This window comes from Schizosaccharomyces octosporus (assembly GCF_000150505.1).
Source record: "Schizosaccharomyces octosporus yFS286 unplaced genomic scaffold supercont6.1, whole genome shotgun sequence".
NCBI classification, from domain to species: domain Eukaryota; kingdom Fungi; phylum Ascomycota; class Schizosaccharomycetes; order Schizosaccharomycetales; family Schizosaccharomycetaceae; genus Schizosaccharomyces; species Schizosaccharomyces octosporus.
This window is the reverse complement of record NW_013185619.1, coordinates 4459785-4483528: the sequence shown is the minus strand read 5'-3', so window position 1 is coordinate 4483528 and position 23744 is coordinate 4459785. Positions and strand designations below refer to the sequence as shown.

The following is a 23744-nucleotide window of genomic DNA, read 5'->3' as shown; positions in this document are numbered from 1 at the left end:
CGAAGGAATTCTTCCTTTTTATACCTTTTCTAGCAATCTTTAGTATCTCCACTTATTCCATGGTTTTGCGTAATCCACCAAACCAGATATGTCTAAGATTGAACCTTTGTGTTTGACAACCTTGTCATTAAGGGTTCTATGCCTACCTAAATATCCACCCATAAACAAATGGATGAAAAGCAAAATTGGTGCAAAGAGGAGAAGTGGTAGTTTTATCACATATGACGCCTAATCCTTCCTGCGTAAATTGAACCTTGAAAAATGGTCGCCTTGTCGTCGTTAAATTCTTTGGTTTATTTCTCCACCAAGAAGGAAGACGTAGGTTCGGAATTGATAATTTTGGGTTGGAATTCCAAAGAATCTCTTACCTTATTTTAGTCTTCCAACGTAACAAAGACTGGACTTTGTAACATGATGAGCATTACGTTTAGTACGGCTAACACGAACATGTCGTAATATAAATAGAATGAGATGGGACTAAAAGAATGAGCAAATATTAACTACAAGACATTCTCCGTTTTCATTGTTTTCCTATACCGTGTGTGTGTGTCTGTTTTTTTTTCAAAATTTACATTTCTGGTTTATCAGACAGTCAGTCGTATTGTACTGTGAAACGGATCCGATATATTGGAAAAGCATTTATTTAGTAGAGTAATTTTCGATTTGGTTAATTTCTATTTCTTTTGGGTTTCTGTGACTTTTTACTTTCTTCTTGCTTGATTCTCATTCGATTCTTGTTTTCTTTTTGGTTGAATCTAGCTTTCGTTTTACATTATGGCTACACAAAAAGCATTCGTCTTGCGCAAGCAAATGGATACTGCGATCGAAGAACGCCCAGATGATGTAGTGAATGGATACCACGATGTGAAAGTGGCTATCAAGGCCACAGGGATCTGCGGAAGCGATGTCCATTACTGGAAGCAGGGTGGAATTGGCGACTTTATCCTCAAAAAACCCATGATTCTCGGTCACGAAAGTGCCGGCATCGTCGTGGAAGTCGGAAAGGGTGTTCGTTCAGTCAAGCCAGGCGATCATGTTGCCGTCGAACCTGGTATTATTTGTCGTCACTGTGAATTTTGTCGTGAAGGCCGATACAATTTATGCCCACACATGCAATTCGCTGCTACTCCACCTTACGACGGAACTTTGCGCACTCATTTTATCGCCCCCGAAGATTTCTTAACAAAACTCCCTCCTCAGGTAGCATTGGATGAGGCTGCCATGTTTGAGCCATTGAGTGTGGCTATCCACTGTTGTACCCGAGCCAACTTGCGCGCTGGCTCTCGCGTTTTGGTCATGGGGTGTGGTGCCGTTGGTCTCTTATTGATGGCCGTTGCTAAGGCTTATGGCGCTTCTGACATTGTGGCAGTCGATACTTCTGCTTCTCGAGTCGAATTTGCCCAAAAATATGCTGGCGCTCTCCCATTCACCCCCATTGAGACTCATGCCAATGAGTCATTACCTGATTATGCCCGACGCTACCGAAATGCCATCGTCGACAAATATGGTGAATTCGATTTTGCCGTCGATGCTACTGGTGTAGAGATTTGTATCCACACAGCCGTCTTGTGTTTGAAGCCAGGCTCCACTTTTGTTCAAGCCGGAAACGGTAAACCTGTTATTCAATTTCCAATCAATCACATTGTAAACAACGAACTTAATATCCTTGGAAGCTTCCGTTACCGTGCTGGTTGCTATGATCAAGCCGCTTATTTGGTATCGAGTGGTCTCGTTAAGCTCAGACCTCTAATTACCCACAAGTACAAGTTTGAGGATGCTTTAGAAGCTTATAAGAAAACCGCTAGTGGTGAGAAGGGTGTCATTAAAGTGATCATCGAAGGTCCTGCCACACAATAAGCAATTGCTTGATGAGTTCCTTTTTCTTTTCCTTTACCTGACAATACCGGTTTTGACAACTACTTTCCCTATGATATTCTATATACTCGACGAATACGATTGCTAATGTTTGTTACGTGTAAATGAAATTGAATTAGTAAATTTCCACGATCATGAAAAAAAAGCAGAATGATAAGATAAAAAATCTAGTAGAGGAATAATGCATTTAAATTATTCAACAAAACCAGAAAGACGGTATAAAGATTCAGCGGTATCATAAAACGTTTCTTCATGAGGACGATACTGGAGGCCTAGAGCGGACTTGGATAGTGAAGCATCGATTTGATAATCGCAGGTGGAGGGGAGTCCATTGGGTTTCGCAATCTTTTCTTGAAATTGAGGAAATCGGGTAATAATCGCATTAACGATTTTATCATTGTCTAGGTCACCGGCACATATAATGACTCTAGGTTCCTTGGTATCAGCAGTGAGCGAAAGCACTTCTGCTTTCGCCAAGTCTCTCACATCCACATAGTTATAGAATTCTGTCTTGGGGGCATTCTCATATCGTCCGTTAATTAGCTGCCAAAAGAACCATGCTGAAAAACTTAGATGCTTCACGGATTCCAAATGAAAGACTGGTCCTAGGATGAGAGGAGGATTCAAAGCAATGACTTGAAAATGGGGTTTATGAATAGTTTGAAATTTGTGTACAGTCTGCTCTCCAAGCTTTTTACATACCGTGTAATTTAAACCTTCATCATTGGAAGCTTCGGCGTCCTGCAAACTTAAAGGATTCCAATCTTTTTCGGTAAACACATAGCCATCTCCATTATAATTTTTTGGTCCTTTCAATGCTGCATCAGATGAAATATAGACAAAACGCTTGACCTTTGGCTCTTTCAATGCTGCGTTCAAAGCATTTTCTGTACCCTTGATACTAACAGCGAGAGTGTGATGAGGATCAATACCAGGAGTTTCTCCATTCGAATGGACTTCCGCAGCTACATGAATTACATAATCGACACCCTGAATAACTTCATCGTATGCATTTGGGACTCGGTGGTCCGGAATGTGAATCATTTCTACCTTACCATTCCAAGAAGGACGGTTTCTGAGTAGACATTGGGGGTCATGGGAATGCTGATGGGTCCCACGAACTCGATACCCATGAGATAGTAAGGCTTCTACTGTATGAGATCCCAAAAAACCGTTGATGCCAGTGACTAAAACGATAGGAGCAATTTGAGTCATGTTGAACTTGAGAATCCTATAAACAGATGTAAAAATAAATATATGTGTTATAGTAAGGTAAAAAGCACTTTTACAAAGCTTTTATGAAAGAAAGAAGCAACACTTGAACAAACGCAAGCGATAGACTATATGATGGAGTCAAAAGAGACAATTGCAAATAAACGATAAAAAAAAAAAAAAAAAAAAAAAACAAAAAAAATTTCCGTCTATGAATTACCTCAATGATTGTAGGATTTCCTTTTTTAATTCCTAATGGAAAATGACGAGATAAACTACAAGGCCGTAGTCAGTTTGAAGATAATTCTATACAGTAGTCGTTCAGTAAAGGAAACATGCAACACTTTAAGAGGTTCAATAAAATCTTGAATAAGAAAAAACTAAGATCAAAATAAAATGTGTTTAATGAATCTAAAAGTAGCAGCTTGCTCACACAATGAATAAGAAAACTAAAAGCAGGCCATACAGGGCAGTATGATTTAAACAATTACCAAGGTAAAAACAACTTTTATTGCAAAGATTCTGGCGAAAAGGCCTTTTAATTTTTTTTCACTTCTTTTCTGCATAGCTATGACTACTTAAAGCATATCTATGGTACACTGGAATACTATAATAGAATATGCTTGTAAATATGCTTACAAGATTCTTAGGGAACTATACATTTGCCTTATAGCATGAGATTTAAACCATTCTTTTTAGTTTCAACAAAGACTTAAACAAATCATGTAATGAGACACCGTTCTTTACTTTCAATATCAGTATATAACCACTTACACATTACAAATGTTTGCTGACTTTTTGGAAGAAATAACCGTTGGCAATGCACCACCTTGTCGGAAACCTACAAGCCGCTATTCTACGCTCAGCTTTTGATAATTCTTTTAGCCTATCGTTCAGTTATATAACTAAAAGTTCAAATCTGGTAACACACGAAGGCAATGTGGGCTCAAGTCGCATGTCCTCAGAAGAATTGGCGGAATGACAGAACGTACGTATTTGTCGTCTTTGTTGAAACCCATGGAATTGAATTCGCTAATACGCAAATAGAAATCTGTTACGATACTATCTAAAACCGAGTCGCAGGTATAGATGCAATAATCAGTGCATGTAACTTGGTGGAGTTATTCAGTCATGATTACATCTTGTTCTATCAGTTGTGATATATAAAGGTTGCCAACTGGAACTTGACCTAAAGATCCCAAAAGCTCTATTTTATTATTAATTGAAAGAATTTTGGTAATTTTGACCAACCCAGAAGACACGTTAACATTTTTGACATCCTTTTTCCAGTTTCACACTCTTTCAAAATCCGAATCCAAGTTATACAAACCAAAGGAATTGTAATAATTTAACACTAAAAGAATTTGAAGATGTCTGCCCATGATTTATTGTACCTTGTTCCCACTACCGTTCCTCCAAAGGTTGTGCGAGGCGATGGTGTCTACGTGTATACAGATGACAATAAAAAGATTTTAGATGGAACTGGTGGTGCAGCTGTTTCCAGTCTTGGACACGGAAACAGAGAAGTGATTGAATATATAAAAAATCAAGCGGGAAAGGTCTGCTATGTCCATAACATGGCCTTCACAAATGAACCCGCTGAAGAATTAGCACACATGCTCGTCTCTAGAAATCCAGATGTCTTTGCGCGTGCTTACTTTGCTAACAGTGGATCGGAAGCCGTGGAATCAGCTATCAAGTTTGCTTTGCAATATTGGCAACTCCGTGGTGAACATGAACGAACCCATTTTGTTTCTCGTAAACAATCTTACCATGGAAACACACTATTTTCTCTTGGTATTGGCAAAATGATCTCTCGCCGTGCTCCTTACGAAGGTGTATTCCCTAAAGTAACATCCTTTGTGGATCCTTGCTACACATACCGCCACAAGAAGGAAAACGAAACAGACGAACAGTATGTGTATCGTTTGGAAAAGCAACTTGAAGACGAGTTTTTGGTCGTCGGTCCCAATCGAATTGCAGCTTTTATTGCTGAAACCGTTCCAGGAGCTGGTCTCGGTTGTACACCACCAGTTGATGGCTATTTTAAGGCCGTTCGTCGCTTGTGTGACAAGTTTGGCATTCTTCTCATTCTTGATGAGGTCATGTGTGGTTTGGGTCGAACTGGAACCTTCCATGCTTGGGAACAAGAAGGCATTACTCCGGATATTCAAACTAATGCCAAAACCCTAGCAGCCGGTTACCAGCCTATTTCCAGCGTCCTCGTTGGTCATCGTGTTTTCAAAACTTTTGAGGAAAGCGGTACTCAACTAGCAAACTTCCACACTTATCAGGCCCATCCATTAGCTTGCAGCGCAGCTGTGGGTGTGCAAAAGATTATGGCTCGTGAAAACCTCGTTCAAAAGGTTGCTTCGACCGGTAAATATTTGGAGGAACAGTTACATAAGACCTTCGACTCCCATCCTCATGTAGGTGATATCCGCGGTAGAGGTTTGTTTTGGGGTCTAGAATTCGTAAAAGACAAAAAATCGAAGCAATGGTTTGATCCCAAGCATAAGGTTGGAGCTTTGATTAGCAAAGTAGGAATCAAAAACGGACTTTTCCTTAATCCAGGCGCAGGCACCTACGACGGTGTTCACGGCGATCATCTAATGGTGGCTCCTCCCTATGTTATAACGAAGGAAGAAGTTGATACACTGATTTCTATCTTAGCCAAGTCAATTGATGAAGCTATAGCCAGTTTGCCAAATTAATGACTCATGAATCCCGATTAATGAAATTTTATGTTTTTATTCTTTTAGAAATTGGTTTAATTAATAAAATTCATTCAGGTATTTTTAGATTATTGAGGAGTCTAAAGTACTTCTCTTAAATTATATCTTATCCATACAATTGTGCATTAAGTTGTTTATATATCTCATAACAACCTAGGTAAAGAACCTGCATCAGTGGTGTAGCGGTAACATGGATGCCTTCCAAGCATTCGCTCCGGGTTCGACTCCCGGCTGATGCATATTGCTTTGTTTTTATGTTTACATAACATTTTTGATTAACGAAACTGTGTTGGTTTCACAAAAGCAGATCCAAAAAAAAAAGATCACCAAGACTGTCGTATCTCGTAATGGAAAGCTAATGTTTAAACATTTCTAATTAGTACTTCGACATAACAAAAACAAAACAAAAAGGGAAAGCTCCCGGCGGGACTCGAACCCGCAGTCCCTTGATTAGAAGTCAAATGCCCTAGCCATTAGGCCACGGGAGCTGCCGATGATAGGTAGGCCTCCGTATAACACAAGTAGTACTACGATAGGGAATAGATTGATAGGTTTATTTGGTATGAGTCTTAGAACAGAATAACAAATGATCAACTAGAAGAATTCAAAAAAGAAAAAACACTATTGATTGCTTTATTAGAAGAGGAAGATTATAATCTTACTTGGGGAAGGTCACTGAAATAATATTGATTGATGTGCTACATGATTGCTTCCTATAGTTCATTTCATATCATTAAAAGGGTTCATACACTAAATGAGAAATTAATTAGAGGCAAATAAACAAATAAGTGACGGTAGAAGGGAATTAAACACTTTCGCCGGAGACATAGTCATCACCAACAATAGCCTTTATGAGTGCAAGGCGTCGAAGATGTATATGACGGAACTTGATACGATTTTTTAGGTTTGTAAAGTTATGTGCTTCTATAAGGACAATCAACAAAGCACCTTCAATAATCATGGTAGGGGTATTACAAAATAGTTGAGCAGTTTCGTTGAATTTTAGTGCACCAGCAGCAACAATCAAACCGATGATGATTATCACAGCCGCGTAAACAGAGTAAGCTTGTGAGCAAATATGTCCAATAAAAGCGCTTAGTTTATATGCAAGAGATTTGTTCAATGGGGTTTCAGAATCATGAGGAAGAGGAAGACCGAGACTCTGAAAAAGCGAGTATTCTTCATCGATTAAGGTCTGAAGGTGTGTTTTGATGTGGTTATTTTCGCGAAAGTAAACATTACGAAGAGCAAATCCATCTAAAAATCCAACGAGACCTGTATAGGTTCCGATAATTAACCACCAATTGGAATTCCAATGCATGGTATTACCTATGGCCAACCAAACTATAAATACAGCAGCACTGATCACGGCCCCGACGCCTGATCCAACGAGGTGAGCATAATAATCAATCGTACGGGATCCAATTTTAACTTTCTCGGCCTCTATTTCAATTACAGGGTTCTTTTCACGATCTCCAGATTGTCTACGAATGGTTTCTTCCAAGACGGCATCCATGCAGAAAATGGAAGAGACACAACGGGATATATAGTTCATATGGCGATGACGGATATTTTGCAGAAATACAGAAGTAAAGGTTAATTCTACAGCAGTAGCTGTGTTAATGTAAAGTTGCCATTCATCGCTCCAGTTTAGCAGTTTACCGAACCCAATCCAAATAAACATTCCAATCCAATAAATAAAGAAAAAGTATACGGATCCTACGACGAGACTCACATAGTTGCAAATAAGATCAAACCAGTTTTCAACAGGAAGCTCACGAGCATCGCCAACATCATCGTGCAGATCCTGTTCTTTAAGCGGTGCCGAAGCGACCGACTTTCCTTGGAGGATAGGACCAATTAGGCGTCGAACCGTGTGTAAACGAGAACGCAACTGGGCGACTATAGTAATCATGTGGTCGTGGTGATTTTGTTGCTGGCGCATTAGAAGAGTATCGGATACGTAGCATTGAATGGAACTGCCATCTTGCATAACAATTTGCCAACTATCCGGGGCATGGTAGACGCCTCCAATGATGGCCCAAACGACAAGAATGATCAAGGCAAGGATAAAAACAAAACTAGTGCCTGCTAGGTGAGTTACTAAATCAAAGATACGACCTGCAAGGTTGGGGCGTTCCTGAACAATGTACTCTCGAATGTTTTCATGCTTTACATTTGTACCATCGCTGTCATATTTGACCTTATAGTCTGAGCAGCTGTTGTCTAGGGAAGAAGAACTATGGAGAAACTTTTCATCCTCAAACACTTGTTGAGTAGGGGCAGAGGAGCGGATATTACATTGTTTGCCGGGGGACAGGATAGCTTGGACGCATTTTTCAAGGAAACTTTGAGGAGCCGGCAATTGGTAAGTCTTTGTAATTGCTTTGTTATCCATTATAGTTTCGGTGGTAGATGGAACAGCCGCCATTAGGGAATTGTATAGAAAAGGGTATAAAACTTTTAAAAAAGAAAAGAAAGAAAGGTGATAAAGATTTTTTCAATTGATAATTACAGATCTCTGAGAATTGAGGTTGAGTAAGGAACCACGGAGATCTTACAAGTAAAAAATAAAACAAGAAACCATTAGCTTCCTATAAGCAAGCAAGAAAGGATGTGGAAAACGATTTTAAAAAAAAAAAAAAAAAAAAAAAAAAAAAGGTATTTTAAAAAACCAACAACAAAAGCACAACCCAAGAAAAGATAGCTAGTTGTCGATGTGAATTTCCCACCTAAAATAACAGCTAGATCAAATAACAATTTATGGAATAGAAATATCAGATCCTATAGGCATATACTAATTCCTCCCAAGACCCTCTACTATGGAACAAAGAACAAAGCAAGTATGTTGAAAGCAATCCCTCTAAAACGCCAAATCACGTTTTCCAACTCAAAAAAAAGGAACAGAGTGGTACAAATTTTATAAAGAATGCAGCAAGACAAGGATCTTTATACTAATAGTACTTTGAAAAAATTTGTACGTTTATCAAATGATTGTCAACTTTTGAGTTAAATACGGAAAAAAAATGGAGTGAGATTGCGCGAATCTCAAGATCTGATAAGTTTACAGATAGTCCGACGTAAATAAACCTGGATGGTTGTTTATTATTGAAAAAATAAACAAAAAAATAGAAAAAAAAAGGAAATCGCTATGAATTTTGTTAATTATGTGAATCGCGTTTCATGTATGGTTCTTATTGTCGTTCCATTATTCTTTCTACTGTTGATTGACAGGTCTCAAAGCAAGTCCCATCCGAGGAAAAGTACGAGGTTTGCAATACTTGCTATCGTTTTTTCTTAATCATTTCTTTTCCTTTACTATTTTTATTTGTATTGTTTATTTTTTCTAATGAGACTGTAAACTGTTGAAATGTCTTTTTCGTTGCATTTCATCATATGATCTGATAAATTTTTTTTCTCTTCCTTTTTTACCCAGTATGACTGAAGACCGAGGATTACAATGACAAAATCTTGGTCTCTCTATTAATGAAAAATGTAAGAAAACACTCAACTGTCCCGTATCGAAACCAATAAAAGACGAATGAGACTGCGCGATTCACCGATCGAAAACAAACCAATACGACGTCCTCGACTCCTTTTTCTCACATATGTATCAAGTAAAATGTCCTGACTTTTTATTTTTTTACTCTCCATACCATTTTCTTATGCTTTGTTTACATTGTAATCACCACCCAACGCTTTTTAGCATTCCATGGATTTTGTATATAGACCCAGTATTATACTATCATAGTTATAAAGTTAAAAAGGATCTATACAACAATATACTAGAAAGCAACTTTGTCGTTTGAACCCTTGGTTATTTCCGCAATTGTCACTTGCCTGTCCTCCCAAGGTAACAACGTATCCGACAACCTCAGCGACATTCTGACCCTCAGCGTCCGCCTGTACTGTAAACAAAACCCCAATTTTGGATTTCACGCGTGCCTTTTGCTTGCTTAGTTGAATTTTGGATATGTAGTATTATAGGTATATATGTAATCATTTCTTTCAGTATTTTAATTGCATTCTCGAGATGAACTTCACCAAACACGCTTCTTCCTTTTCCACCAATTGCATGCCCAAGTCGAAGACTTGGTGCCGTTTCTTTTGGTTTACGTCTCCCTACTCTTCTTTATTAGCAATCCCTTCGAAATTAAAATCCTTCCCCATTGCATCTTCATCCTTTGTTCATTTTCCCGCACGTTCGTTTCACTCATCTCTCCTTTGTACAAACCGAAGTCGCTCTCCTTTATATTCCGCTTCCCGTAAACAAAAACAACTTCGTCCCCTGCTCATTCCACCTGTTCTTCCCGTTTCTTCCCTCTCCAACCACCTGCAAGTGTCGACTCAACGTTTAGTGCGAGATTTAACTCGTCTTGGCTTTGAAAACGTCTCCCCTAGCTACTTGCTCACTTTTGAATATTCCAGTCTAATCGCAGAAGAGTATGGCTACAAAGTACATACAGATTCCGCTTCCACTCCACCTCCTAAAAAATCCACTTCTTCCCATGCAAATGCTCCTTTGCGACCTCCTGTCGTAACAATAATGGGTCATGTTGATCATGGGAAAACCACCCTATTAGACGCTTTAAGGAAGTCTAGTATTGCCGCTTCAGAACACGGTGGTATTACCCAAAAAATCGGCGCTTTTACAGTCCCCTTCGATAGTGGTTCAAAGTCAATTACATTCCTCGATACCCCTGGACACATGGCTTTTGAAGCTATGCGTAAGCGCGGTGCAAACATTGCTGACTTGGTCGTGTTGGTCGTTGCTGGTGACGATGGTGTAAAGCCGCAAACTGTAGAGGCCATCAAACACATCCAATCTGCGGATGCTCCAGTCATCATAGCAATTACCAAGTGCGATCGACCAGGGTTGCAACCACGTAAGGTTATTGAACAGCTTATGAATTATGGTATTCAAGCTGAGGAATTTGGCGGTGATACCCAAGTAGTTTCTGTATCTGGTAAAACCGGTTCTGGCATTGACGAATTGGAAGCTGCTATTTTGACCCTTGCCGAAATCTTAGAAATTCGCTCTTCTCCCAAAGATCGTTTAGAAGGTTGGGTTGTAGAATCCTCTGTAGCTAAAGGTGTCGGTTCTTTGGCTACCATAGTTGTTAAACAAGGAACTCTTTCTTCCGGAAACTTCTTGGTAGCTGGTAATTCTTGGGGTAAAGTTCGTTCTTTGCTAGATGTAAACAACAAACGAGTCAAGCAAGTACTCCCCGGTCAAGCTGCACAAGTTCTTGGTTGGAAAGAGTTACCCAAGGCAGGTGACCATGTATTCCAAGTGAAGAACGAGTCCGAAGCCAAAGAAGTTTTAGCCGATATTGCTCGACGCAATGACGCTCAGGAATTGTACCAATTGGCTGAATCTCATAACAAACAACTTGAAGAACAGCGATTAAATTCATCAGAAACTACGGAAAGCACTCCTGAAAATAGAAAAGAATACTTTAATGTTATCGCAAAGTGCGATGACACCGGCTCTGCCGAAGCCATTATCGATTTTTTTAAAGGACTACGAAATGAAGATTTACAAACGCGTGTCTTATACGCCGCCGTAGGTCCTGTTACGGAAACGGATATTGAGAGAGCAGAAACTTCAAATGCTATCATCATATCTTTTGGCGTTCCTGTTCCAAAAGCCACGTTTCGAGAGGCTGAACGACGTAAAGTCAAGGTTTTGTTCCACAACATTATCTATCACTTGATGGAAGAAATTCGGAACCTGTTTCGAGAACGTCTTCCTCCCGTTTTGGTTCAACGCGTGCCTAGTGAAGCCACTGTACAAGCAATCTTTGATATCCGTCGTAAAAAATCAAGTGTAGCCGTTGCTGGCTGCCGTGTGACCAATGGTACTTTAGAAAAGGCACACAAAGTTCGATTAATACGTGCTGGGAAAATCATCTGGACAGGTGAGATAGAAAGTTTGAAGCATTTGAAAGACGAAGTGACGAAAATAGCCAAAGGCAGAGATTGTGGTATTCTATTAAAAGGAATTCTGGAGATACGAGTAGGTGATAAAATTCAAAGTTATGTTGATGAATATCGCACTCCAGATTTTTAGAGAACTATGGAACTGCGGTGAAGTATTTATGATAAATCAATTTAGTCAGTCCATAGAATGAATAATAATAATAAATAATATAGATGTAAACTTATTCGTCTAAACATTTTTACGAAAAACACGTTGATTTCCTAGAATATTTATTATGCATAATGATTCATGTTGTAAACAAAAATACTTCTAACTATATACAATTTTTAGCTTCGGTAGTCAGCGTTAATGCGCACATAATCATAAGAGAAATCGCAAGTCCAGTTTGTCTTTTCAAAAGGACCGCTTCCTAGATCGACATCAACAGTCAACTCTTCTTGTGCTAAAATTTGGCTAGCACGAGTTTCGTTCACGTTTTGGGGTTCACCGCGGACAAGAAGCTTCAATGTTTCGGAGCCATCGGCAGGAACGAAGCTTACGGAAGTTGCAGCGGGATTTACAGTTGCACCAGAGTAGCCGACTGCACAAAGAATACGACCCCAGTTGGCGTCTTCGCCAAAGAAGGCGGTTTTGACTAAAGCCGAATTGCTAATGGTAGAAGCTACGATTGTAGCGTCCTCTACCGACTTTGCCCCATGAACACGAACAGTTACAAACTTGGTTGCTCCTTCACCATCACGAACAACCAGCTTTGCAAGGTCTTGAGAAAGACCGGTGATGGCATCGCGAATGGGTTCGTACTCTACAGAGGTGGAAGTAATTTCAGATCCACCGGCAGCGCCATTGGCAAGAAAAGCAACGGTATCATTTGTACTGGTATCACCGTCAATGCTAATTGAATTAAAACTGTTTGTGACTGCATGGCGAAGGATGGACTGGACTGCATCAGGAGCAATGGGGGCATCTGTGACGAAAAATCCAAGAAGAGTAGCTAAATTGGGATTAATCATTCCAGCACCCTTTGTGGTACCAGCAATAGTATAAACACGATCAGCTACTTTGACTTGCTTAGAAACTAACTTGGGAAAGGTATCCGTGGTACAGATGGCTTGCGTCGCGTTCATCCAGTGTTGATGAGAAGATCCCATGTCTTGAAGAGCGACACCAAGTCCTTGCTGAATTTTATCGAGTTTCAATCGTTGACCAATCACTCCAGTGGACATCAATAAAGTAGAAGACAAAGAATCATTTTTGTTCAACAACTTCTTGAGTGGTTGCGTTAATTCATCTGTGGTCTTTGCAATTGCTTTAGCGTCTTGTAAACCGCCTTCTCCGGTAACTGCATTTGCACATCCACTATTGACGACTAGGGCATGGATTCCACTACCATGATTTTCTTGTAAAACCGAACGAGAGACCTGAACAGGGGCTGCTTGGAATGCGTTCTTTGTGAAAGCAGCTGCTGCATTACAGGGAGTAGGAGAAAACAAAACCATTAAATCCTTATTACCATTCGCTTTTACGCCGGAGGAAATACCATTAATCAAGAATCCCTTAGGATACGTCCCACCTTGACTAATAAATTTTTTTTTGTCTGGCATAGTCCCTACCAGACGTGCTCTGCCATACGCAGTAACACGAGAAAAGAATTGGTTTTTCATGCTTGAAGTGATGGTTTAGGAAAGAAAACAGTTGTTGTCAAAGGGAGATGAGGGTCGTTTATCTTGTCTGATCCTTCAGATTTCAAGATCGATGAATGATCCAACAACACACTTCTTTTAGGTTATGAAATTCTTTTCATCTTGACTGATCCCTTTCGAGTGTTTGTTTTCTTTCATGAAATTTTCATCTTGTTCTGTTCTTCGTTGATTCTCTCTTTCAATGCACGTCCACCATTCCATCGGTTTTCCCTTCCAAGATCGTTTAAAATAAGAGAAGCAGCTTGCACCGTTGAGTCGGTTTAACGAACGACAACGAGTCAAGTCCGATTGAAAAAACTAGTTAAAAAATCGTTCAGCATCTATAGCAAGCGAATCAAGTCAATAGAATGAATACAGTCTAGTCATTTCAGTAAAGAATAATGAATTGGTTTCACACAGCCCTGTTTCAAATTTCTTAAAATCAATCAGAAACAAACAAAACAATTAGAACAGACAAAAAGCCTCCACCTCCGTTGTTTCATTTGTCCATTCCAATTGTTTTGTTTGTTTCTGATTGATCGTTTCAACCGTAATTTCATGTTTTTTTTGTTTTGCTTTGATTTCACGCAAAGTCCTTTTTTAACATTTTCAATAAAAACCTTGCTTTTGCATGTAGAAATTCTGTTTGAAGATTGATTGATACGACGACGGTTTCAAGTTCATTCCATTCATCTTGGATTCATATTGTTGAGTACTCGTTTGTTCGTTTATTTCGTCCTTTTCATTTCAATTCGTTTTTTTTTTTCATCAATTTTCACAGGTTCCAACTTTTGGGGGATTCAATCGTTTTAATTTCAATCGTTTCATTCCATCATACATTGTCTGAGGGCTCTCTTTTCATCTTTGGTTTATTCCTGACGTTTCATCATCAACATCTTCTTTCATGTTTTTGGTTCCGCTTTAATCATTTCAAACGTTTTATAGTGTTTATCCAATTCACTGTTCCAATTTAAAAAGATCGTTCATCCACCTCTTTGTTTCAATTCACTTTTCGTCAATCAGTTTGTTTCTACGTTCACACAATTCCATGTAAGCGTAAGTTTAAACAAAAAAAAAAAGTTTCAATGACAGTTCCGCCAAAAATTTCCAAAAATAAACCTTTTATAATGTAGATAAATATATAGATATATATAAACACACATACTGGGAAAGCAGTTCCTGACTCCTAGGTTCACGAATACACACTTCTCAAGCTATACCATGCTTGAGAAATGATCATGAAACTCTTTCCGAATATTAACTTAACAATACCAAAAACTAGTTTAAAAAAAAAATCAAAAATTTATAGTTCTTTCTCTTCTACCACCAAGACAATTTCAATCTTCAAATTGTCTTTTGCAAAGATTTTGTTTCAAGCAAATGCTGTTGGCATCTAATACTTCTTCCATTCACAAATACTACACCTTTACCGTGTAGGATGCAGTGCTTTGTTAAGAAAAAATAAAAAACCACAACAACGATTGCTTAAAACAAAACTCCATACCAAAGAAAAAAGAGGAATTGCCTTATATATAGACCGTCTGACTTTCAAAAGTTTAGGTAGAAGTATCATGCGTAATGACGTAATTTTACTTGAACCTAAATTGTTATCGTCCAATGAATTCCATGTATGCTAAGGATCACGAACCTTTAGATAATGGAAGGTGTCAAGCATGTTGCCACTTCCGTTTGTTATTTACCGTAATATGGTACAATGGGTTAAGTGCTTTAGCGACTTGTGATACGTTGCGTATGGTAAAGTTGGTAAAGTACAGTAGAGCCATAAATTCATTTAAGGTGACTTATGATTGAATCCTTATAAAAACATTGGAAAGTTATAGTAGAGCGAGCAGGTAGGCATATTGATCCACGTGTAGTTAGTAGAGTAGGTATAGGATATAGGTAGGCATTGGCATATCTGTAGGAATAGGTATAAGTACGAATATTAAAATCAATGTTTTGGATTCAAAGTCTCTTTTATTGCTTTCATTCTATTTTTTAATATTCAATTCTAAACATTTCGCATGCATGACTGCAATCTCACGTTTCTTAAAGCAGAATCTTACAATTGCTCGTTCTTGTACAATTGTCAACTGACATTACATGCAATGGTATCCACAAAGAATCAAGAAACACATCTTTAAATGTCATCTTACCAAAAGGAAAATTAAAACGACGAAGTACTTTCCCATCTACCATCAAGTCGACTTTACGTCTCGCTCCCAAGTTATCTCTAAACACTCGGTACGGTAGTCTAGGTGTGTTATGCACTAGCTTTGTTCATTCCTATTGGAATGGCTAAAATAGTTTAAACATACTTAGGGAGGGGAACTCGGTCTCCGCGCTTCCAGGGTTTCTCTTCAATCTCCTTTTCAGATTTGTACTCTTCTTGAAGTCGTGTCAATTCTTCTTGCTTTGCTTTTTCCACGAGCTGGTCAAATTCTTGTCTGCCATTTTTCCTAAACATCAAAACTTTTTCCATATTCACTTGTGTCATTGGATGTAAATCACGGTTGTGCGCTAAAGCAACACCAACTGCCTTTGCCGTCATGTGGAATCTAGTGTCCTTGGATCCATCAACCCATTCAAGGATAGCTTGAGGCGCGTTGTCTCCATATCTAGGAGGCAATCGTAAAACACGCGTATACCCACATCTCCGTTGACTGTATCTAGGCAACAGTACCTCAAACACCTTTTTCAACGTGCTCTTTGGTTCAAAAATCATCCCTTGTGCCAAATCCCGTCGATTGTTTTTAGGACTCGCTTTTTTGGCCATTGTAATTAAATGTTCAGCATGCTTTTGTGCTTCTTTGGCTTTAGCCCATGTTGTCTGGATATTCTCATGCTTTACCAGTGATGTTCTGTACAAATAGTTAATTATCAATTCCTAAAGTAATACTTATAAAATTAGAAATATAAATCACACATACACTAAGCTTCTTAGTAATGATTGTCGGTGAGCACTTGGCCGTCCCAATTTTCGGAAATTAACCGTTTTGGTCATTTTGTAAGAAATAAAGATTATAATAATAAATTAGCAAAAGTAAATATTAGATACGAAAATGAAGGGATGCAAATCTCATAAATTTCGGTCCTTTGGCAATGTCGGCTAGTGGAGAGGAGAGTGCAGAGTCAAAGACATAGTCATGCAAAACTTGTATATGAATACGCACTTGGCAAGCTCAAATGCCTCTTTAATCTAAGATCGATATGTCTTTGAAAATTGTAAAAATAAAAAATTTTGTAGCTAATTATTTTCTCGTCTCTGGTCTAGTGCTCTTTTGGAAACAAACCCGGCATTTTAAAGTGAAAGCCGCTGGGTCTACTGTAAATAGCTAAGATATGGAATTAAAAGTCAAACCTTCTATTGAACGATAGTAACAGTTGTTCCTTTTCTTCTAAAACTGGAGGGAATAAATGCCTAGCGTCTGTGTCAAAGCATGGATCACAAAGCTCAATACTATTTCAACTACAGTGAATAGTATAGGTCACAAAATGTCACATAAATGATTTTATTATTAAAATAAACTTATATGACATCCCTTTTGCAGTGATATGCAAAGTGATATACAGTTGGATAGGAATTCGTAGCGAATAGCATAAAAAATTGACTACTTATATTGAAAAGACAATGATAAACGTACATTGAAACCGAAACCAGAGGATATATGGCCATGCATCAGATGCGTAATAATGAAAAGAAAACGAGCAACGAAGCCCGTTTCTATAGAAAAAGCGTTGGCGCATTATCATCTATCGTTTAAACTTCCAGAAACCTTCTTCTATCGGGGACCTCAAAGGTTGAGTAGCCTTTAAAAAGCCCTCATCCAACTCTTGCCATTCAAAGTACTTTCGTGGCCAAGTTTCATTATTCGTATGTTCTTGACGTCTAAGTTGACGCTGCTCCTCTTCTATTTTCGACTTTTCTTGGCTAGCAGCTGAGTAGTCCCCCGAGTCCAAGGCGATCGCAAAGTTTCTCCAAACGCGTCTAGATTCAAAATCACCTTGGTCTTCGATGGGAGGAACAGATATGTTAACGGGTGCATAATTTGTGCAATCAAGCCAATCTTCCCAAATGCCACGTTTAAGATTCTCGCTATTCGCAAGTTTTAGCATCCCTGTCCAGGATCCTTCTATACGATACAGAGGTTCGGGCTTCGAGTCCGTTTGATGTATGGATGCTTTAAAGGTATTTTTCTTTCCAGTAAAATAACCCTTGCCGCTGTATTCAATCGTAGTCACGTATCCAGAGGTGGAAATAATGTGTGACTTTTTGTTCAACTCGATATATGGAGCTATTCATATTAGTACTCGTGTCAAACTTTAAACTACAAGTATATCAAAGACTTACATCCATACCACAAACCCTCTAATGTAACGAGAGGGAAAGTGATGTAGTATACCTCATTGTGAGGTTCCAGTGTTAAACGGGCATGACCAATTTGTTTTACGTGAATATGAGGGCCTGAAAAGCCACTCTTGTGACCATTGTAACCCTCTAAGCGTACACCTGCAGCTTCATTGTAAATGTGGTACGCAGAGATAGGAGGATGGTGAGAGACCTGTTCAGCAGTCAAAACAGTATCTTTATCCAGATTGGTCGACCATTTTCCGAAGAATAACTCTCCCAGGATAGGGTTCAGAGGTTTCTTTTCAGAGCCATACTAAATTGATGTCAGTTTCAGAGTCACTTTTTGTGAATTAACCTAAGCGGTCCATATCCCAAATTTCTATCTTGCGGATTGTAAAATCAGCATTGAAATATGCACAGCAGAAAGAATTTTTGTTACATACACGTTCATTACGAGTAGCGTATTGGTTCTTTAATGTACTAGCAAACCACTTGGTTACCAACAGCTGACGTTCTAAAGGAGTTTTCCCCGAAGGTAAGGAAACAAATAGGTCGGGATGTTCAGCCTATGGAATTGTTAGAATATAACATGTTCATCAAATCGGAATGCATACCCAATAAGCTGAATACTCAATCAAAGATGTGCTTGAAAGGATGAACGAAGGTGCAGTTAAGGATGATAAGTCACCAGAACTAAAAGTAGCGTTAGCAAATGGTACTATGGCATAGAGACTGTAGAATCAAATGTTGTAACGCTCAAAGTCATTTCTCGTTGAAGATTCTCCTTTGACGTGGTTGCGTCGGTCATTCAAACGAAATCGTTCAAATATACTTACAATGTAGCGATACTCTTCAGGAAAGACTTTGAAATCTGTTAATAATCGAAATCATCAAACCACATTCAGAGCAGAAGGTGTTCCTTCCGTTTAATAGCATACCAACCAAGTACTTCTAGAATAAACAAAGTTAGTATTCAATTATCAAGCTTAAATCAACGTACTTGGTGTTTGAACGGATCTTTTTATTTCCCTCGCTGTCACGAGAATCGTCTGAACTAGTCTGTTTACTACTCATGACGAGGATATGCAAAGGATACGAGGTTTCAATGGCAGACAAAATTCCAAGTGAGTTTGGGTAAGGATAGTGCATCTGACCAGAAGAAGCATGATCAATCGTAAGGCGGCCGAGACCACTGCCATAAAGAAAATTAAGGTAGCTCACTAATGTTTTTACCATGAAACGGTATTCACTATAAACAAACAAACAAAAAAAATGAATACAAGAACGAAAAGTGTTTTGTTGCAGACTTTTGTTTATTGTTAAGAAGTATGAAAATCTGATGATTTTTTCTATTTACTATACAATGAAAAGGTTGAGAATCACAGGAAATCACAATGGCACTAAAGAGGGTACAATTTTCATTTCAACTAAAAAGATGGTTTACAAACAAAGAGATTGCATGGGAACCTAATCTGAATCCAAAAAAAAAAATAATAATAACTGTAGACCTCTCTAATTTTGGATTAGCAATTCATCGAACATGGGTGGAAATTGTCAACTAGTAGAAGTTTTTTTATTCGAAATGTGTATCACGGAGACCCTGGATATGTATATGGTTTTTGAAATACTCATACGTTCCTAAGTATATGGAGAGACCCAAAGAAGTAGCAAAGACACGTAATGAAAGACCTTTAAAAAACCCCAAGACACCGTGGCGCTGGTAAGTTCTTCGAATTGTTGTTTTGTAATCATCAGGCTGTAAATTAATTTGTGTTTTGATAACATCTAAGGGAGTTAGAACGGCTGCGGTTATGGCACCACTTAAAGCGGCACCTTTAGGAGCCCCAAACAATTTGTCAGACTGTGAAAAATTCGACTTGAATTTTTCATAAAGAACAAACTGAAATGCTGTAGCTGGAACATTTCGTAAACACATTCCTTTAAAGGATTGCCAAGCATCTTTGTGAGAATGAAAAAAGGTGGAAACAATTTTTGAGACAGACATCTTCGACGTTTGCGCTCGCTGCCGAATTGCTTCTGCAGGTGCCAAAATACCACAAGAAAAAATCTCAGCTACAGAAGCTGATACAAGATGGTTTCGGACACCAGGTTGCTGTCGTTGCTTGACATATTCGTAAATAAAGAAAAACGACGAAGCTACATTAAAACAAGGTTAACATATCATCAAAAAATATTGCGTTTGACCTACTTGAAGGAAGCGTGCTCACTAAAACACTGCTAAGGCCTCGATATAAATGCTTAAAACCACCTGCCTGGTAAAAGGGACTTGATGACTGTACTCTAGTAATAATAGTTGATATAGGAAATACCTAAAGTTTTAGACATAGTTAATCACAGAGTTTGCCGAAAAGGAATGATATGTATGCTCGTCTCTGACATACCAAAGTTTCTAATCATAATGCATTAGTTCGTTGAACCAAACCAACCGAAAATTTATAAAAAATCCATTTACAATTGATAAAAACATACCTGCAACAAGTCCAGCAGCACCACCGATCTGCACGAAATTGTTTGTTAATAAACCATCCAAGAAATCACACTCCTGTAGGAGGAAAGAAAGCCTACCAGCATGGGTTTCCATTGAACTTCTTTCTCTTGCATGACAAAGAAAACCTTACTATTTCCTTCAAAAAGAAGAAAACACCAGAATGAAAGTAGTCAATGCGGTAGTCTGGACGTCTATGACACATATAGGTCAGGTCGGTGAAATTATTTTCAAATTCCCGTTTGATGCGAAACGAGGATGAGAAACAAACATTTCATATGATATATTAATATATTCTTTTTGATTCCAATAGTTCTAATAGGTTCTAAAAATGAAGAATCGTTCATCAGAATGCAAAAGCTTTCATGAATAATTATACTAAACGCTTAATAGAATCCAAACAAATGCAAAGGTCTACAAACATAATTTAAAGGTTATATACGCTTACTATCTTTCTTTATGTAATTTTTATTATACTTTTGATTTGATGAGTTTTATTATAAACCAGTTTTGCTAGCAATAGGTCTTCTTTCTTCCATTTTCTTTTCTTTTCTTTTTCTTTTTATTATTAAAACCAGTTTAAATGAAACACATCAACGTCTCAATTACTATAATTTCAAAGCTTTAAACCTTTATCTTGTATACATTATATTTTTCTTATTTTTTGAAATCCTGCATTCTTTTTTTTCTTTTTGTTTATTTACATTTTGTACGTCATTTCTCTTATCATCGGGTCTTCCACGATTCTGCTTCTTTGAAGTTGCTTTTTCCCAATCACTTTTATAGCTCTTCATGAGTTGACAGATGATTCAGTTTCAGGCCTAACGTGGAATACAACAGACACGGTCGTGTTTAAATCTTTAGTTCCTGGTGTTTCTGCCACTGTTTAATCTGCTTGCAAAAAACTTTTTTTTTTGACACTTCCTACACTCCTTCTTCGGATCGGGTTTAGGAATATATTTTGGTGAGCTCTACATCTATAAGTTGTTCTTTCTTTTTGTTTCTTGTTTTCATTCTAGCTCGTTGAGCTTTTCTTTTCCGGTTCTGTAGAATTTTTTCTATCCGACGTCGTCTAGTCAGATAGATCCGTTAATCACGACAAGCTATATAGACGCCTCATAGTTCCGTTTATAGTTGGATTGTGTTATTTTTTATTTTCCTAGAAAAAAATTTTTTTTTTTTCATATTCTGTTTTGCTTAACGCATCTAGAAATTGTTGGTTCATGAACTGCAAAGTTCCCAAACATACATCTTGACGGGATTATTTGCTTTATTGTTCAGAATAGTTGCTATTCATCAATTACCAAGCTATCTTTAAAAGTCTAGAAGGCTTACATTGGATTTTGTACTGTATAGTACAGGTAAAAGGAATATCGAGCTCTGTTTGTTTTCTAATCTCTTGGTCATTTGTTTTCTTTTAATCTTTTAATTTTCGGCATTTGGATTTAATTTTGTTATATAATTGCCTTTGTATGCCTCACTTTCTTATCGCTTTTCGTTTCTTGTTCTGCTTTACTGAATAGAGTCCTTTAACGGAGTATACGCTAGATCTGTTATAAACTTTACCAATTCTTTTCAATACCATGGATGCAGACACGTTCTTAGACGGTTTGCCAGGAACGACCGTTATGGTCAAAGATCACCATTACGCTTCTTCGGAAAATAGTGAATTGAAACGTGATGGTGATATTGTGCTTCAACCTCAGCCGTCCGATGATCCAAACGATCCTTTAAATTGGAAACCATATAGAAAAAACTGGCACATTGCTTTGATCTGTGTGTTTACTTTGGTTACCAGTGCTATAGCAAACGATGCTGGTTCTGCCCAAGATCAAATGAATGAACAGCTTGGTATTTCTTACGACGCCATGGACAATGCCGCTGGTGTTTTGTTTATCTGCGTTGGCTACTTTACCTATATCTTTATGCCTGCCAGTCAGTTGTATGGAAGACGTTGTGTTTATATGATTTGCCTTGTGTTTGGTATACTAGGTTCTCTATGGTTTGCTAAAACGAACGATACGCCAAATTCGGTTGCTAATCAGGCATTTGTTGGAATCAGTGAATCGGCCTCAGAAGCTCTAACACAATATTCTCTATCTGAGATTGTTTTCGAACATGAGCGTGGTATTAAAATTGGTATTTACATTCTTTCTACCTCCGTTGGTACCTATCTTGGTCCCTTGGCTGCTGGATACGTCGCTTCCTCTCAAGGCTGGCGCTGGATTGGTTGGTGGGGTCTAATTTGTTGTGCCATTACCTTTGTTCTCTTTTTATTTACTTTTGAAGAGACTGCGTTTGATCGTACCAAAGCCTATGAAATTGGAAGACAACGACTTGTTGCGACCCAGGAAAGTGCTCAGAAACTAGATGAAGATAAAGAAGACGATCAACAAATAAATGAAGAGAAAAAGGATGATCAAGATCATTCTTTAGACAAACCTAAAAACGAAGTTTCTGTGAAAGAGTTTACGGGCGCTTCCATGGATACATACAAACGTCCGACTTATTGGCAACGGATCGCGCTAATTACCCCTGCCACATCACTTTCTGGTTGGGGTTTCCGACAATATGTAGTACGACTCGTCCAAACCTTGCACATTTTTCTTTTCCCTGCTGTCATTTATTCAGGTCTACAATGGGGCGCTCAAAATGCTTGGTTGACGTTTTACTTGACTACGATGGAAGAGGATTGGATGGAAGCACCCTATAATTATGGTGATAATGCTGTAGCAATTATGAACGTTCCACTTATTATTGGAGCCACCATTGGATGCTTTTACGCCGGTTACTTGGGTGATTATATAGTAATTTGGTTTGCTAAGCGTAACAAGGGTGTCAAAGAAGCTGAGATGCGTCTTTGGATGATGATTCTTCCTTGTATAATTAATCCTTTGGGTCTATTTTTATTTGGCATCGGAACTGCTCGTCATTGGCATTGGGCTCCTTCTTATGTTGGTCTGGGATGTATAGGTTTCGGATGGGGTTGCGCTGGTGATACCGCAATGGCTTATTTGATGGACGCGTATCCAGGAATGGTTCTTGAAGGCATGGTTGCTGTATCTGTAATTAATAATACTTTTGGTTATGTTTTTACATTTGCTTGTCAAAGCTGGATCGATAGCATTGGAACCGAAAAAACCTACATTTCTATTGGTGTCTTATGCTTCTTTATCATCTTCACATCGTTCCTTATGATATTGTTAGGAAAACGGATGCGAAAGATAACCGCTAAGCACTATTTCGCATTCCTACGTGTTCGTAGCCTTTTGGATAATCAAAATTTGGAAGAAAACCATGAAACAAGTGTTGTTGTCTAATTCCCGAATTGTGTATTTGTATGTAGATAAGGTTTTTTTTGTTTTTTGTTAATAAATATATTTGTTTTCGTTTATTTACTTCATATTCTTGTTCGATTTATCTGTACGAAGCTACTACAGTA

General features: G+C 38.3%; 10 protein-coding genes and 2 non-coding genes across 12 annotated transcripts; 5 read left to right on the top strand and 7 right to left on the bottom strand.

Annotated features, from left to right (window-relative positions):
* The first annotated feature begins 460 nt into the window (after positions 1-460).
* Positions 461-1976, top strand: SOCG_04593 (hexitol dehydrogenase). Its single transcript, XM_013162339.1, has one exon. The coding sequence runs from the start codon at positions 775-777 to the stop codon at positions 1855-1857; it is 1083 nt and encodes a 360-aa protein (XP_013017793.1). The 5' UTR covers positions 461-774; the 3' UTR covers positions 1858-1976.
* On the bottom strand, positions 1945-3593 carry SOCG_04592 (flavonol reductase/cinnamoyl-CoA reductase family protein). The gene has a single exon (XM_013162338.1). It carries the CDS (start codon positions 3088-3090, stop codon positions 2068-2070), a length of 1023 nt encoding a protein of 340 aa, XP_013017792.1. The 5' UTR covers positions 3091-3593; the 3' UTR covers positions 1945-2067.
* A 113-nt stretch (positions 3594-3706) lies between these two features.
* On the top strand, positions 3707-5937 carry SOCG_04591 (uncharacterized protein). The gene is made up of 2 exons (XM_013162337.1): positions 3707-4075; positions 4135-5937. Exon 2 carries the CDS (start codon positions 4458-4460, stop codon positions 5799-5801), a length of 1344 nt encoding a protein of 447 aa, XP_013017791.1. The 5' UTR covers positions 3707-4075; positions 4135-4457; the 3' UTR covers positions 5802-5937.
* Positions 5938-5990: 53 nt separating this feature from the next.
* On the top strand, positions 5991-6061 carry SOCG_16230. The gene has a single exon. It is a non-coding gene; the product is annotated as a tRNA-Gly (tRNA).
* Positions 6062-6237: 176 nt separating this feature from the next.
* SOCG_16229 lies at positions 6238-6310 on the bottom strand. The gene has a single exon. It is a non-coding gene; the product is annotated as a tRNA-Arg (tRNA).
* A 174-nt stretch (positions 6311-6484) lies between these two features.
* SOCG_04590 (iron/zinc ion transporter) lies at positions 6485-8851 on the bottom strand. The gene has a single exon (XM_013162336.1). The coding sequence runs from the start codon at positions 8251-8253 to the stop codon at positions 6628-6630; it is 1626 nt and encodes a 541-aa protein (XP_013017790.1). The 5' UTR covers positions 8254-8851; the 3' UTR covers positions 6485-6627.
* An 822-nt stretch (positions 8852-9673) lies between these two features.
* Positions 9674-12016, top strand: SOCG_04589 (translation initiation factor IF- 2Mt). The gene has a single exon (XM_013162335.1). The coding sequence runs from the start codon at positions 9856-9858 to the stop codon at positions 11893-11895; it is 2040 nt and encodes a 679-aa protein (XP_013017789.1). The 5' UTR covers positions 9674-9855; the 3' UTR covers positions 11896-12016.
* SOCG_04588 (glutamate N-acetyltransferase) lies at positions 12015-13638 on the bottom strand. The gene has a single exon (XM_013162334.1). The coding sequence runs from the start codon at positions 13425-13427 to the stop codon at positions 12093-12095; it is 1335 nt and encodes a 444-aa protein (XP_013017788.1). The 5' UTR covers positions 13428-13638; the 3' UTR covers positions 12015-12092.
* A 1286-nt stretch (positions 13639-14924) lies between these two features.
* SOCG_04587 (ribosomal protein subunit L8) lies at positions 14925-16542 on the bottom strand. The gene is made up of 2 exons (XM_013162333.1): positions 16376-16542; positions 14925-16306 (listed from the first exon to the last, which is right to left on the bottom strand). Exons 1-2 carry the CDS (start codon positions 16447-16449, stop codon positions 15754-15756), a joined length of 627 nt encoding a protein of 208 aa, XP_013017787.1. The 5' UTR covers positions 16450-16542; the 3' UTR covers positions 14925-15753.
* On the bottom strand, positions 16476-18935 carry SOCG_04586 (oxysterol binding protein). Its single transcript, XM_013162332.1, has 7 exons — positions 18797-18935; positions 18735-18747; positions 18633-18658; positions 18411-18489; positions 18240-18362; positions 17797-18109; positions 16476-17740 (listed from the first exon to the last, which is right to left on the bottom strand). Exons 1-7 carry the CDS (start codon positions 18868-18870, stop codon positions 17199-17201), a joined length of 1170 nt encoding a protein of 389 aa, XP_013017786.1. The 5' UTR covers positions 18871-18935; the 3' UTR covers positions 16476-17198.
* Positions 18936-19093: 158 nt separating this feature from the next.
* SOCG_04585 (tricarboxylate transporter) lies at positions 19094-20501 on the bottom strand. Its single transcript, XM_013162331.1, has 5 exons — positions 20383-20501; positions 20287-20314; positions 20199-20206; positions 20006-20126; positions 19094-19953 (listed from the first exon to the last, which is right to left on the bottom strand). The coding sequence occupies exons 1-5, from the start codon at positions 20416-20418 to the stop codon at positions 19370-19372; spliced, it is 777 nt and encodes a 258-aa protein (XP_013017785.1). The 5' UTR covers positions 20419-20501; the 3' UTR covers positions 19094-19369.
* A 369-nt stretch (positions 20502-20870) lies between these two features.
* SOCG_04584 (membrane transporter) lies at positions 20871-23707 on the top strand. The gene has a single exon (XM_013162330.1). The coding sequence runs from the start codon at positions 21886-21888 to the stop codon at positions 23620-23622; it is 1737 nt and encodes a 578-aa protein (XP_013017784.1). The 5' UTR covers positions 20871-21885; the 3' UTR covers positions 23623-23707.
* Positions 23708-23744: the final 37 nt, after the last annotated feature.